The 15526-nt window shown below is 39.1% G+C and overlaps 1 protein-coding gene across 3 annotated transcripts in view; it reads right to left on the reverse strand.

The window, feature by feature from the left end:
* CPNE4 (copine 4) overlaps nt 1–15526 on the reverse strand; it is a 505143-nt gene that overhangs the window by 139801 nt on the left and 349816 nt on the right. For all 3 annotated transcript variants that reach the window (XM_050777959.1, XM_050777962.1, XM_050777971.1), the window contains exons 6-7: nt 13913–13996; nt 6364–6453 (exon numbers count right to left, since the gene is read on the reverse strand). In XM_050777959.1, coding sequence (XP_050633916.1) covers nt 6364–6453; nt 13913–13996 — 174 coding nt within the window. The remainder of the gene's footprint in view (nt 1–6363; nt 6454–13912; nt 13997–15526) is intronic.

Raw genomic sequence — 15526 nt, forward strand, 5'->3', positions numbered from 1 at the left:
AACAATGAGAAGACATGGACACAAGGAGGGGAACATCATACACTGGGGCCTGTCAGGGGGTGGGAGGCAAGGGGAGGGATAGCATCAGGACAAATACCTAATGCATGTGGAGCTTAAAACCTAGATGACAGGTTGATAAATGCAGCAAACCACCATGGCCCATGTATACCTATGTAACAAACCTACACATTTTGCACATGTCTCCTAGAACTTAAAGTAAAAAAACTTAAAGAAAAAACTTAAAGTAAAAAAAAAAAAAAAAAAAAAAAGACAGCATTTCTCAATATGTGCTTGGCAAATGGCCTGTACCAGCATTGTTTATGTAAATTGTGAAAATGAAGTCTCCAGGACCACTGAGTGTGGGATTCTGATTTAACAGAGCACTTTCCTGATTGGCCAGGAATCCAACTTTGGGGGTGTCAGAAGGCAACTCTAGAACATGGCTCTTTTAAATCAGCCAGGCATGGCAGCTTAAGACAGGGGGCGCAAAGAACAAGCGAGGTGAATCGTGGGTGAAATGTCATTGAGGGGTTGCTTTAGACTTGTATTTGGGCCTCCTTTCAGCCCTTAGTGGGTTCCTGGGTCTTACTCACTTCTACTTTGACTTTGGCTACCTGCTTCTCCTCCTCTTCTGCCATTTCCTTTACTGTACCATGGGCTCAGCCTATCTCCTACATAAGGCATGGGGGCAAAGTGATCCAGAACAACTGATGCTATCACCTTAGTTTCCCCTTCAAGGCAAATAGCTCTTATCAACCATACTCTGAGAATGCCTGATGAATTTTGTATAGGGGAAAGTATCCATATTACTTGTGTGGTTTGGAAATTAGAGAAAGAGATAGAAAATAGCCCTAGAATGCATGTGATTAAATGGCCTCAGGGTGCTTATATGGTGTTTGTCAAGACTGTTCTGGCATGACAGTTTTCCACAGTGCTAGGCATAATTGGGTTATGAGTAAATACTTGCTGACAGTGCCCTCTCACCCTTTTCTTCTCTAAGAACACCCTCTGGAAGAATCTATTCTGAACATCAGCATTGCCTCCTAAAGAACATGTTCTGGGTATTAACAATATGTTGATCAAATCAAAGAAAGTGGTTAATGCCATAGTTCCTAGAATCTAAGAGGTACATATTTTCTTATAAATCATACATTGATAAGTAAGCATTGTGTTACAGTTTTATCGAAAGACTTTCCTTTAGTGTCTCAGACTTTATGAAATGTTATATAAAGACAAATCTTACTTCTGTTAAATATTAGAGTAATGGTAAACAAATCATTCTAGTTGAAAGGTCAAGAAATATGCTTATCAGGATGATTTATTTTCTAATAAGTATAACACAATAAAATAGAGGCAGTGCAATCTGATCAAAACAACATTGAATTTGACATTTAAGAGCATGGGTTTTTGAGTCTCAGTTTCCCCATCTGTAAAATGAAGAAAATGGAACCTACCTCACAATGTGGTTAGAAGTAAATGAAATTATGATTTTGATAAGGGCTTTATAAACTCTAATATGCTGTAGAAATAATGTATATTGAGTCTTCCTATCCTAGAATATGGCATGTCTAGGATGTCATAGAAAGTAGTAGTGTAATGCCTTTTATACAGTTCAGAAGACATTTTAGCATGTTGCGGTGTTATCTCTTGGGTTACCATAACCGGTAAAAATATTATCTGAATATTTAAGGTATTTAATTTTATTGAATATCATAGGTATTTAAGGCTCAGTAGACATGACTGAGAAAGCACTGAGTGTCTGATACCTTCAGAGTTACATGAAAAAATGAATCCCAGCCAGATGCATTGGCTCCCACATGTAATCCCAGCACTTTAGGAGGCTGAGGGAGAGGGCTGCTTGAGCCCAGGAGTTTGAGATCAGCCTGGGCGACATAGCAAGACTCTCTCTCTATAAAAATATTAATCTCTGCTAGAATTAATGGGGAAACACTATAGAATTTTCTACTATGTTCATGAATAAGACAAGGAGGCCCTCTACCTCCACTGCCATCTATCACATTGAGGGTATTAGAAGAAAAAAAGGGGTAAGGATAAAAACTATCTCCATTTTCAAGTAGTAGGATTATATATTTGGGAAAAAAAACAGGCTGGGCACGGTGGTTCACGCCTGTAATCCCAGCACTTTGAGAGGCCGAGGTGTGCAGATCACTTAAGGTCAGGTGTTTGAGACCAACCTGGCCAACATGGTGACACCCCATCTCTACTAAAAATATAAAAATTAGCTGGGCGTGGTGGCACACGCCTGTAATCATAGCTACTTAGGAGGCCACGGCAGGGAAATCACTTGAACCTGGGAGGCAGAGGTTGTAGCGAGCCTAGATCACGCCACTGCACTCCAGCCTGGGTGACAGAGCAAGACTCCGTCTCAAAAAGAAAGGCAAGGCAAGGCAAGGCAAGGCAAAAAGCAAAATTAATGGGAAAATTACTATAAACAGTAAGAGAACAAATACTAGTTTAAGAAAAAATTCGATGACCTTCATATATACAAACAATAGTCAGAGGTTCTAAGAGGTACATAGAAAATAAGAGAAAAAACATTAAGCACTCCTGCAAAACACAAAAGGAGACTTGAATGAATGAAAAGACATGCCATATTCTAGGATAGGAAGACTCAATATTATAAAGAGAAAATTCTGCCTAATTCACGAGTTAAATGCAATCTCAATAAAATATTATCAAGTTTTGGGTTTTCTTCTGGTATTAGACAAGTTGTTTATAAAGCTCAATGGAAAAAACAGGTAAAATATCTAGAAAAACCCTTAAGGCAGCAAGGAATACAGAATTGGATATGGTTAACTCTACCAGGTATTAAAATATGCTATAAAACGTAGCATACAAAAATATGCTACAAAATGAAGGTAAAAGGTAGAAGAGACAGGAATGGAAGTTAATTTTTCTGAATATGCCCTGTTTTGCAGCTTTGACTTTGGAACCATGTAAATATTTAATATACTTATAAGGCAAAATTAAATTTGAAAAAAATATCTAAAAATTGAAAACAAATTGAAACAAATGAACCTGACTGTTCTATGTGCTATAGGTCTAACTATGGAGAGGGATGATTTCAAGAGACATTAAAATATGGCTCTGCATCCATAGAAATATACATACAATGAAGAAAAAGAATTATAAAATTTCAAAATTAATTTAGTTCAAAAATTCTTTCCAGAAAGCAAGGATGTTATTAAGCATTACTAAGTTTATATTAAAAGAATTCAAGAGCCAACTTGAAGAAGTTTTTATTGGCCAAATATGGGACAACTTAAGATTTCAAAGGAATTATAATAACTGAAATAGATGGAAACACTGAAATACATAAAAAATCCGTAAATTCTTAATAATACTAGGGCATTCTTGCCAGAAAACAGACCCTGAAATCTGACCAAGTTCCAAATATGCGTTTATAGGAAACACAGAATGTGAGAAATGCTATGGGACAAACCAGCCTGGTTTCTTCACTAAGTAAATTACAAGCGGGAGAAAAAGGGGAGTGAGAACGAACTGATTAAAGGAGGCTTCAGAGACATCTCAGTCAAATGGAGTGCTTAGGCCTTGTTTAAATCTTCACTTAAAAACAAACAAATAGAAACAATTGTTTAATAAATGAGAGACTCTGGCAAAAATAAACAATGGCAGAATATTTGGTGGCATTACGGAAGTATAGTTGGTATTCTTAAGAGTAATATTTTGTAGTTTTATTAATGGAAAGATTTATTATCTGTTAGCAATACATACTGAAGTATTTTCTGATGAGATGATATGATATTTGGGATAGGAACACAGTGTGACTTTCATTGACCCTAGGCACTTTTGCCTTCATGGGCCCCTCTTAACACAACAGATTTTCATGGACCCTAAAAAGTTGGTTGCTTTCTGATGCAAGAAAACAAATTAGAATATTTTAGTTAATCTTACATGTTGATTCTCTTCTTCTGATTTTGAAAGAAATTAAAACATTTTCATAGGTTCTTGAGGATTTTAACAAGGCTCCCAGGTGACTCTAATGTATAATACGTTTGATGTACTATACCAGTGGTTCTTATCGGGAAGTGATTTTACCCTCTAGAGAACATTTGGCAATGTCTGAATACACTTTTGATTGTCAGACTGACACAGGAAGCAAGGTGTGTGAGTGTGTATGTGACAGAGGGTGGAATACTACTGGCATCTACTAGCTAGGGCTGCTGTTAAGGATCCTACAGGCACAGGACAGCTCCCCGCAGCAAAATCCAAACATCAACAGTGCACGTGTGGAGAAACCCTGATCCTTCTCTCCCCACTCCCTTCCTTTCTCCTTTTTTTCCTTCTTTTCCTCTATTCTTCCTTCTCAAATTCTTTCTTCCTCTCTTTCCTCTATCATCTATCTATCATCTGTCAATCAGTCATCTATTTCCTTAGCTCCCACTTATTTCTCTACAGGCCGCAGAGCACTCACAAAGCCACAAAGTGTTCCTTTTCTGCATTTTAAAAATTCAATTACAAATGACCCTCTCCTTTTATCCATTTAATGACTCCTCATAAAAAAGTTGATATATGGCTAAAAGAGGTATTATTTTATTTCTGACCAAAGAGGGTCATTTACCTCCCTGGGAATAGGAGGGTGCTACTCAAAGTGTAAGTAATAATTGCCATCCTATGCCCGAAGTCACAGCTCTTGGCCATTCTGCATAGGAGCTTCCACATGAAGGACCAAATAGCCAAGAATCCTGATTTTGAATTGAAGGTTTCCAGTGGGGTTGAGGCTTGAATATCTCGGTTCTTACAGAGATATCAGGTGCAACTCTGAGTTGCTCCTCAAGAACATGGAAGTGAACATGTCTGCTAAGAGTTCAACTGCAAAGCTCATACAGAATGGGTTTAAGCAAAGAATATAAAGCCATCTTAAAGAGCTTGAAATTAACCAATCAGATGGGATTCTAACCTGACTGATCACATCGATGAATCAAAAAATTGTATCTGTCAGAAGGTTTGTGGGGCAAAAGTAGTGAGGAAAATGTGAAGCTACTAAGGCAAGCATCCTCAGTGCCCAGCTAACACTTTCCAGGGGATTAGTTCCCCTGAAAAGTCAACATGAATGTTTAGTCTGCCTGATGGACAGTGGAGGTGGGCACTCCTGGTTTTCAGAGACTGAAGCTATTAACTGTCTCAGTTACCCAGTTCTGATTTCAGGCAATCACAGCAACATTCTGATGATTGTCTTCTCTGTGGTTTGCCCACAAGAAAACGCCCTTGAGAAGCTGATATGACTGCCGGGTCTGGTTGATGGTTGTGTTTTTCACTGAACATTAATCAATTGGCCTTTTAGTTTATAGGCACAAGTCTCCAGTAAATTTGCTTAGTTATCCTTAATTGATTGAATCAACTCTGGGCCATTGACAACAAGGAACTTCTAGACTTTCAAGGTAGAAGAAAGGCCAGAGCACGGACTATAAAAAACATCTCCTGAAATCTGCTTCTGGCATTCAGCCTATTGTCTTCCTTTGGTGATTCTGAATGCATATTTTCTTCCAACTTTTACATTCCCAAGGTGCTCAAAAAGCCTTTGTGATAGATTGAAAAAGTGGCCACGATACTTTGGAGCTTCTCCCACCAAGAGATGTAGTCTATCTCCTCACCCTTTAAGTCTGTATTGACCACGCGACTTGCTTTGACCTAGACTGTGGAGAAAGTGACCTGTGTGAGTTCTGAGCCTAGGCCCTAAAGAGGTCTTATGGGGTTCTGTTCTTGCATTCTTAGAACCCTAAGTTCACTGTGTGTGTTAGTCCAAGCTGGCCTGGGGATGATGACAGCCATATGGCCCCACCCCTCCTCTCATTCCAGACGACAGCCAGCCAACCCCAGAAGCAGAACCACCCTCCTCTTGGGTAGCTGATCACAAATGCCTGAGAAAAGTCCAGGCAAGACCAACAGAAGAGCCACCTAGATTAGTTCAGCTCAACTTGCCAGTACCCAGAATCATAAGCTAAATAAATGCTTCTTGTTCTAAGCTACTAAATTTTGCATTATTCTGTTATGTAACAGTAGATAATTGATATGACACCATTTTCATTTTAATAACTCTCATTTATACCCTGAATTTATTGTCATGGTTTTGTCTTTCAGAAGACATGGGTTTTGCCTCTTGATATAACACAATTGGAATTTATTTTGGGCTTTCACATGAGCTTCAATGGCCCTAGCAGAAGAAATAGTCCTTGTTTCTTCCATTAAGGTGCTAAAAGATGAGAGGGTTGGGTACATTGTAAAGAAAATCTGGGGTTTGCCAATACTATTTTGAAAAGAAAGAGGAGGATTAAATACATTTTTTTAAAAAATCACATTTCTTGGACACAGATTTCTGACCTTCAGCCGGCGGTCTGGGTCTCCGCTGCATAGAGAATTTACGGATACTTTGAATGATTTCCAGGCTGGGCTTAAGTTATTCATCACAACCTGGGAAAAGAAAGAGAGGAGTGGTGAGTGGGGGAGAAATGCTTGACATTTTTGCATTTCCACATTAAAACTGCTTGAGAAACCATTGTGATGCATATGAAAAGAATAGCCTGGAAGAGGTGCCTTAATAAAAACTTGATGTAGTAAATCTTTTAAGGGTACCCACTAAGCAGGTCATTATGAGCAGAACTCCTGTGGTCACCGTCCTGGCTGTTGTTTCATGAATAATGCCAATAATATTTCCCAGCATGTGGATGCTGAGAATGATCCCTTCTATATCAAAAGGGGTTGAAATTAAGGATAGAGCTGTCTCTACCTATTGATAAAGAATTCTCAGTTCTGTAGGACTGTCAGTCTTGTGGTATAAATTCTCTTCTCTTGGGGTCAGCAAAGGTAAAGACTTTTAGCGGGGTGAAGGATATAGCAAGACAATTCTGCTGCTAAATAATTGGATGGTCTGGTAATCTGTGACCTTGAGTCACATCAGATTGCAAGTCCAAAGAGAAGTTTCTAGAAGAAAAATCCCAGGACCATACTTAAACTCGCTTATCACCAACTCAATTAGAATATCCTGGACAGGCACGACAAGGCAGATCTTAAGATTATAAACTATGTCTATAACATAGGAAAACCCTTTTAAAACCACTTTACTAATCACAAACTTGGCTAATCCTTGCCTAAGAATCTATATGAGTCAAATCTTACCTTGCCATCACTATGGTTCAGATAATTCAATTTGGTTCAGAATGTACGAGTAGCTGCTCTGTGCCTAGCATTGTACTGTGTACTCGAGGGCAGGGGTTCCCAAAGTGTGGTTCCTGCATCACCTGGAAACTTCTTAAAAACAGAAATTTCTAGTCCTCACCCAGAACTACTGACAGACACTCTGGAGGTGGGTCTCCTAGGTGATTCTGAGGCACAAAGTTTCAGAACCACTGCTCTAGGGGATATATAAATAAAGTTAAATGGAATTCTGTCATATTGATTTTTCTACCTAGGAAGTCTTTAGTTAGTGGAAGTCTTATTTATTTATTTATTTATTTTGAGATGGAGTTTTGCTCTTGTTGCCCAGGCTATAGTGCAATGGTGCTATCTCGGCTCACTGCAACCTCTGCCTCCTGGGTTCAAGTGATTCTCCTGCCTCAGCCTCCCAAGTAGCTGGGATTACAGGCATGCCCTACCACACCCAGCTAATTTTGTATTTTAGTAGAGACGGGGTTTCTCCATGTTGGTCAGGCTGGTCTTGAACTCCCGACCTCGGGTGATCTGCCCACCTCGGCCTCCCAAAGTGCTGGGATTACAGGCGTGAGCCACAGCGCCTGGCTTAGAATTTTTTTTTAAATTAATTATCTATCCAAATAGTATAATTATTTTATACATGATTCCCTCTTCTACCAGATTCCTTAATATAACTAGATCCTAGACTCATTGTTAAATTTCTTCTAATGCATTGAAGTGGAGAAAAAATGTTTCTGTGTGACTTTGTCATGTGTCCTAGTACGCTTAGGATGATTAAAGCGATAGCAAGAAGAATTATTAGGTAAAAAATTATTTGGGTTAATATAAATTTCCCAACTTTATATGGATTTATAATTTATTAATATTGTCTGTGAGGTGTTAGTCTCCCCCTATTATTGTGTGGGGGCCTAAGTCTCTTTGAAGGTCTGTAAACACTTGCTATACGAATCTAGGTGCATACATATTTAGAACAGTTAGCTCTTCTTGCTGAATTACACTTTTTACCATTATGTAATGGCTTTCTTTGCCTTTTTTGATCTTTGTTGGTTTAAAGTCTGTTTTGCTGGAAACTAGGATTGCAACACCTGTTTTTTGTTTTGTTTTGTTTTCCATTTGCTTGGTAAATTTTCCTCCATCCCTTTATTTTGAGCCTATATGTGTCAGGAGAACTTGCATGTCAGATGGATCTCTTGAAGATTGCATACCAAAACCCATTAATTTAAACTGACAACAACTCAACACTGATTGCATAAAGAAACAGACAAACTAACAAAGAAAAAGTTAATAAAAGCTCTACACTTTAACTTTGTCCCCCAGCTTTTTAACTTTTTGTTGTTTATATATTATTTTAATGACTATGTCTTGAAAAGTTATTGTAGTTAATTTTTTTAAATTTTCTTTCATAGAAAGAAAATAAATAGAAAAATAAAAGTATTTCATTATATTTTCTTTCTAAGGGATTGTTATATCTTCTTTTCCCCACAGAAATGCATTTTATTTTTTAATTTTTTTATTTCTATAGATTTTTGAGGGTAGGTAGTATTTGGTAACATGAGTAAGTTCTTCAGTGGTGATTTGTGAGATTTTGGTGCACTCATCAACTGAGCAGTATACACTGCACTCAGTTTGCAGTCTTTTATCACTCAACCCCCTCCCATCCTTTTCCCTAGGTCCGAAAAGTCCATGGATCATTCTTATTCCTTTGTATCTTAGCTTAGCTACCACTTATAAGTGAGAACATAAAATGTTTGGTTTCCATTCCTGAGTTACTTCACTTAGAATAATAATCTCCAGTTCCATCCAGGTTGCTGTGAATGCCATTATTTCATTCCTTTTTATGGCTAAATAGTATTCCATGGTATATAAATACCACAATTTCTTTATCCACTCATTGACTGATAGACATTTGGGCTGGTTCCATATTTTTGCAATTGCAAATTGTGCTGCTATAAACATGTGACCAGTTTATCTTTTACCCTATCTACTCAAAATGTTGGTAGTTTACATACCACAATTACAGCATTATAATATTCTGTGTTTTTCTGTATAGTTGCTATTACCAGTGAGTTGATGATTTCTTATTGCTCATTAATGTAGTGTTGTTTCAGATTGAAGAACTCCCTTTACAGTTCTGGTGTTAATGAAATCCCTCAGATTTTGTTTTTCTAGGGAAGTCTTTATTTCTTCTTCATAATTGAAGAATATTTTTGCTGGATATGTTGTTCTAGGATACAAGTTTTTTTCCTTCAGCCCTTTAAATATGTTACACCACTCTCCCCTGGTCTTTAAGGTTTCTACTGAGAATTCTGCTGTCAGATGTATTACAGCTGTATTGTACGTAATTTGTTTTTCTTTTCTCATATTCCTTTTAGGATATTTTCTTTAGACCTTTGGGGGTTTGATTATTAACTGTCTTGAAGTCATCTTATTTTGGTTATATCTATTTGGTCTTCTATAACCTTGTACTTGAATGTTGATATCTTTCTCTAAGTTTGGTAAGTTCTCTCTTATCCCTTTGAATAAACTTTCTACCCTTATCTCTTTTTCTCCTTATTCTTTATGGCCAATAACTCTTAGATTTGCCCTTTTGAGGCTATTTTATTGATCGTGTAGGCATGCTTCATTTTAAAAAATTCTTTTTTCTCTTATCTCTTCTGATTGTGTATTTTCAAATAGCCTATCTTCAAGCTCACTAATTCTTTCTTCTGCTTGATCAATTCTGCTGTTAAGAGACTCTGATGCCTTATATAGTATGCCATTTGCATTTTTCAACTCCAGAATTACTGCTTGATTTCTTACAATTATTTCAATCTCTTTCTTAAATTTATTGGACAGGCTTCTGAATTCCTTCTCTGTGTTATCTTAAATTTCATCAAGTTTCCTCAAAATAACTATTTTGAATTCTCTATCTGAAAGGTCACATAACTCTTTTGTTCTAGGATTGGTCTCTGGTGCCTTATTTACTTTGTTTTTCGAGGGCATGTTTTTGTGGATGGTCTTGATGCTTGTAGATGTTCACCAGTATATCTGGATATTGAAGATTTTTATATTTATTGTAGTCTTTGCAGTCTGGCCTTGTTCATACTCATCCTTCTCGGGAAGGCTTTCCAGGTATTCAAAGGGATTTGGGTGTCATGGTCTCTTTTTGTCACTGTGACTGTATCTGCATTAGGGGGCATCCCAAGCTCAGTGATGCTGGGCTTTTTCAGACTTGTAGAGGTACAGTGGTGGTCTTGGATAAGATCTGGAAGAATTCCCTGGATTACCAGGTGGAAACCCTTCTCCTCTTCCTTTACTTTCTCCCAAACAAATGGAGTCTCTCTGTAATGAGCTGCCTGGAGTTGAAGGTGAGGTGACACGAGCACCCTTGTGGCTGCCATCACTGGACTGCACTGGGTCAGATGTGAAGCCAGCATAGTACTGACTCTCACCCAAGGCCTGGGGTAACCACTGCTTGGCTACCACGTATGTTCACACAAGGCTGTAGTACTCTACAATCAGATGGCAAAGTCAGCCAGGCTGTGTCCTTCCCTTCAGGATAGTGAGTTCTTCCCAGTCCCAGGCAGGTCCAGAAATGCCATATGGGAGCCAGGGCTTGGAGTTGGAAACCTTAGGACTCCACCTCGTGCTCTATTCTACTGTGTTTGAGCTAGTACCCAAGCCATAAGACAAAATTTTCCCACTCTTTCCTCCCCTTTCCACAAGCAGAGGAGCCTCTTCGTTGGCCACCACCAAGCTGGGACCACAGCAAGTACTGCCTGCCTACCGCCAACATTCACTCAAGGCCCAAGTATTCATTAGTCAGCTTGTGGTGAATGCTGCCAGTCCTAGGACTCTCTCTTCAGGGAAGTGGACTCCTCTCTTACCCAAAGCAGGTCCAGAAATGCTATCCAAGAGCCAAAGCCTTTAATCGGGGACCCCCAAGAGCCCAACTGCTGCTCTACCTCACTGTGGCTGAGCCGGTACCTAAGTTGCAAAACGAAGTCCCCTTTCTTTGTCACTGTCCTTTGCTCTAGCAGAAAGAATCTCCCCCAATAGCCACCATAGCTGGGAATGCACTGCATCACATCTAAACCACCATGTCTCTGTGTTTCATCCAAGGCCCATGACGAGTACAGCCCGGCTACAATTGCTGATTATTCGGGACCCAAGAGATTTTTAGTCAGAAGGTAATGAATCCGCTTCCCTTCAAGGCAGTAGGCTTCCTTTTGGCCCGGGGTTTGTCTAGAAATGTTAGCTGGGAGCTAGGGCCTGGAATGGGGACGTCAGGACTCTGCATGGTGCCCTATCCTATTGTGGCTGAGATGGTATCCAAGTTGCAAGACAAAGTTCTATTTACACTTTCCTCTCCTCTCCTCGAGTGGGAGGAAGGAGTGTCTCCTGGAGCTGTGTGCTGCACTGCCTAGGGTGTGGGGCACACATTCCTTGGTGATGCATGCACCTGAGGGGTGGTGCAGGTATTCCCTTGGTGAGTTTGGCTGGTGTCTCACTAGGTTGCATGCCCCCTAAGCCCACTGGCTATGAGTCCAGCAGAGCACCAGTACTTGCCCAGAAATTGCAGTATTTTTGGCTTAGACTACCTTTCAAGTTTATTTAGGACCCCAGAGCCCTTCAGCTTGCAGTGGCAAGGCCTGCCAGAACTCAGGTTTCCACTCCTGGGATGAGTGATCCCCTCTGGCTAGGACTGGTTTAAATTCTTCCTCTATGGGCACAGGATGAGTTATGCCCAGTATTGCTTTCTGCTGTGATGGGGCAGCACTAAGTTCCAGTGCAAGCTCCCATAATCACTGCACTCTCTTCCCCAAGCACACAGTTGCTCTATCTGCACCATGCAGCCACTGCCAAGGGGATGAGGGAGGAGTGGTATCAGCAATTCAAGACTGTCTTTCTTATCCTCTTCAGTGTCTCTTTCAATGATATGATGTTAAAACCAAGTACTGTGGTCATTCACCTGATGTTTGGTTCTTATGAAGTTGCTTTGTGTGTGTGTGTGGAGAGTTGTTTAATTTGGTCTTCCTATGGGAAGGATGATTACAGGATGATTAGTGGAGGCTTCTATTTGGCCATCTTGCTCCACTTCCCTCAAAAGAAGTTTGTTTCACCTAAGGAAACTTAATGGGTGAAAGACCTCTTTTGGTGGTGGTGATGAGATATCACTCAGGGCAACTGTACTAGCTGTACCTCGACTTATTCTTCAGGGATTAAGTTCCAAAGAATTACATTGTTCTATAGCATGCAACAGACATACTATTTATATTTAACAGCATTTATATGTTTATTCTTTTATTAAACACATTTTATTAGATATCAACTTTGTATCAGATGATATCCACAACTAGCCCATCCAAGACTATTTAATTTTTGTCTGCCATAACAATGACATGAAACATTCCCTTAACAACACCTGCAACTCTGTCACTTCAGGAAACTGGATTTCCAAAGTGATGTTGTGGGGACATAGCAACCACACCATCACCTTATGAAAGTCGTGGGGGTTTCTTCTTTTTTTACCCTGCAACTGTTATGCAAGCATAACTGGGTCTTCTCTCAGCTCCAAGTCATTCAGCACAAGTATATCACTTCCTTCTTATCAATGTACTTCACTCCTACAAAATCCCTCTTGAACTGGCTTACAAGTAAAATAAAATGAAAAATGGAGATCATGGTTAGTTGTTGAATGTGTGTGTGGTAGTGGGTAGTAGGGCGTAGGGCAGTAAGAGATAAAGTTGGAGCCACTTGGAGAAAGAAGAGGAAGAGTAAGAAGGAGATACAGCTAGACTAAGTGACTGCTAGGAAAGGTCAGGTGTTCATGTGGTAGGACTGACATCAGTCCAATGTATGTACTTTCCCTGGGGAGGAAGATTGACTTCCCAAATTACCATGAAGCTCAGCGTCAACCTCAATTGAAACCTCAGCACCACCCTTTGCTAGCTGGTAGATCTGGGTAAGTGACTTAACCTCCTTAAAGTTCAGTTTCTTCAACTGTAAAATGGGGGTTGTCATCATCATCATCATCATCATCATCATCATCATCATGTATAAGGAATTTTTGTGAGAAATAAAATTATGCATGTAAAGAACAGTCTAATTCTTGGCACCTAGACATCCAAATAACCTCATTAAATGTTAGCTAGTATTTATACTTCTATTATGAATTAAGTTGCTAATTGTCTGTTTTGAAAGTTAACAATAGAAATTGGGGTTAGAGAGGTTCTTTTGACAACTAAATTAAAGATTAAAAGTGAAAAAAAAAAGCTGAAAATGGCAGAATCTTCTTGAGGACATTGAAGATTTCAGGTCTGAGTGTATATCTATAGACATTAAGATATAAAAGGAGGCCAGGTGCGGTGGCTCATGCCTGTAATCCCAGCACTTTGGGAGGCTGAGGCGGGTGGATCACGAGGTCAGGAGTTCAAGACCAGCCTGGCCAAGATGCTGAAACCCTGTCTCTACTAAAAACACAAAAATTAGCTGGGCATGGTGGCAGGTACCTGTAACCCCAGCTACTCAGGAGGCTGAAGCAGAGAATTGTTTGAAGCGGGGAGGCGGAGGTTGCAGTGAGCTGAGATTGCACCACTACACTCTAGCCTGGGTGACACAGTGAGACTCCATCTCAAAAAAAAAAAAAAAAAAAAAAAAAGTAATAAAAGGAGTTTCTCAAAACAGGTCAATTTATCATCTTAGGAGATAAGATGGCATAGCTGAAGATGACTCTTCTTACCTCAGTTCGGTGCACCAGCTGCTGAGTTGCATCATCATTCATACGAAAAATTTCCAGAAATGGGTCAGATTTACTGAAGAAATCCTAAAATAGATAAACATCAATGAGTTGTTGTTTTTCCTCCTGCATGTGATCTAGTCCTGATCAATCAGGAATATTTAATCAATATTAGTAGGAAAACCCTCTTGATTTTCTATTGTTTATATGTGGAAGGGAGGCCATGCTTGTCCTCTCTTCCTGCTTAATTCTACCCAAACTCTCTTCTCTTTACCTGTGATGATGTGCCTCACCCTTTCTTCCTTTGTTCCTCATCCCCGTGATCCACCCTTGGCTAGAATTAATTGCATCCAAAAACTAAGTTCTTTGTAAAGTCAGTACTGGATTAGTTGAAATTCAAGGTATTCTTCAAACATCAATTCAAATTCCAGTTCTTTGAAAATCACTGTACCTGTTGTCTTAAACAGGTTCATTATGGTTATTTTAATGCCTATGTAATGACTACAATGTCTGGATCACCTATAGGTCTGTTTTTATTGTCTCTTTCTTGGTTCCACCTCTTGGTATGCTTGTTAATTTTTTATTAAATAGTAGACAATGTGTAATGAAGATTATGAAGGTTTTTACATGAGTCTTTAGCTTCTAGCAAGTGATTATAATGGGAGAAGTCTCCTGAATCCAATTAGGATTAAGCTATTTAGAGGCTGAGTTTCTTCAAATGTCTTTAAGGCCCCAATCTATTTCTGATTCCCTTTACTCCTTGGGTATAGTCCTTAAAGGATCCTAACTAAAAACCTGTGTTCACGAGGGGTGTTCTTCCTTGACAAGTCTTCAATGCCAATTTTTATTTGTGAGAGCCTCAAATGCTCCGTTTATTTTCATAATTTCTTAGCTCTAGGTTTTTGTTCAGTTTCTCTCTATGCTGCTTTTGCTAATTAGTGAATGCCTTGAGATGATAAGCCACTCAGACGGTTGGACTACTTCTCTTCTCTGATGCATCTATGTGTCTTTATCCCTTGCTCTCTCAATAGCCCTGAACTTCAGTTTTTCTCCCCAGTCCCATGAGACCACCAAAAGCTCTACTCAGTTTCTGTTTCTTAGTAGCTATTTTTTTAAACTAGGCTTCCCAGCCTTTCTATCCACACTATTTTAGGAATCAGCCTTGAGGAATTCCCTTGAGTGGAAAATCTGCACAGAATGTCTTAAGCACCTCCCTGGGTTTCTCTTCTGTCCAGTTTCTTGGCCCCTCAAATCTACACTGCCTCAGGACTCTCAAATACATGTCTCTTGTGTCTTTTCTAGTGTTTATATTTGTTTTTAGTGAGAGAATGATGTAAAATAAATAAATGCTTCATTGTTGGAAATCTCTTTTAAAAACTTTTAAAAACTTGATTTTTACCCCCAGTAGATTATAAATTCTCAAAGAGGAGAAGCTTTATTTTCCTTCATATTTCTACTATTTCCCCAGCATTTTCCATAGTGTCTAGATTTTAGTAGTATATACTGCTTATTGAATGAATGAATAAATATATAAATAAGTGAATGGATACCTGGTATAGAATAGGAGGCTGTCTGAGCAAAAACCTTATTCCTCACCATCACACTTTTATTATGATT

The sequence above is a fragment of the Macaca thibetana genome, chromosome 2, assembly GCF_024542745.1.
Source record: "Macaca thibetana thibetana isolate TM-01 chromosome 2, ASM2454274v1, whole genome shotgun sequence".
Taxonomy (NCBI): Eukaryota; Metazoa; Chordata; class Mammalia; order Primates; family Cercopithecidae; genus Macaca; species Macaca thibetana.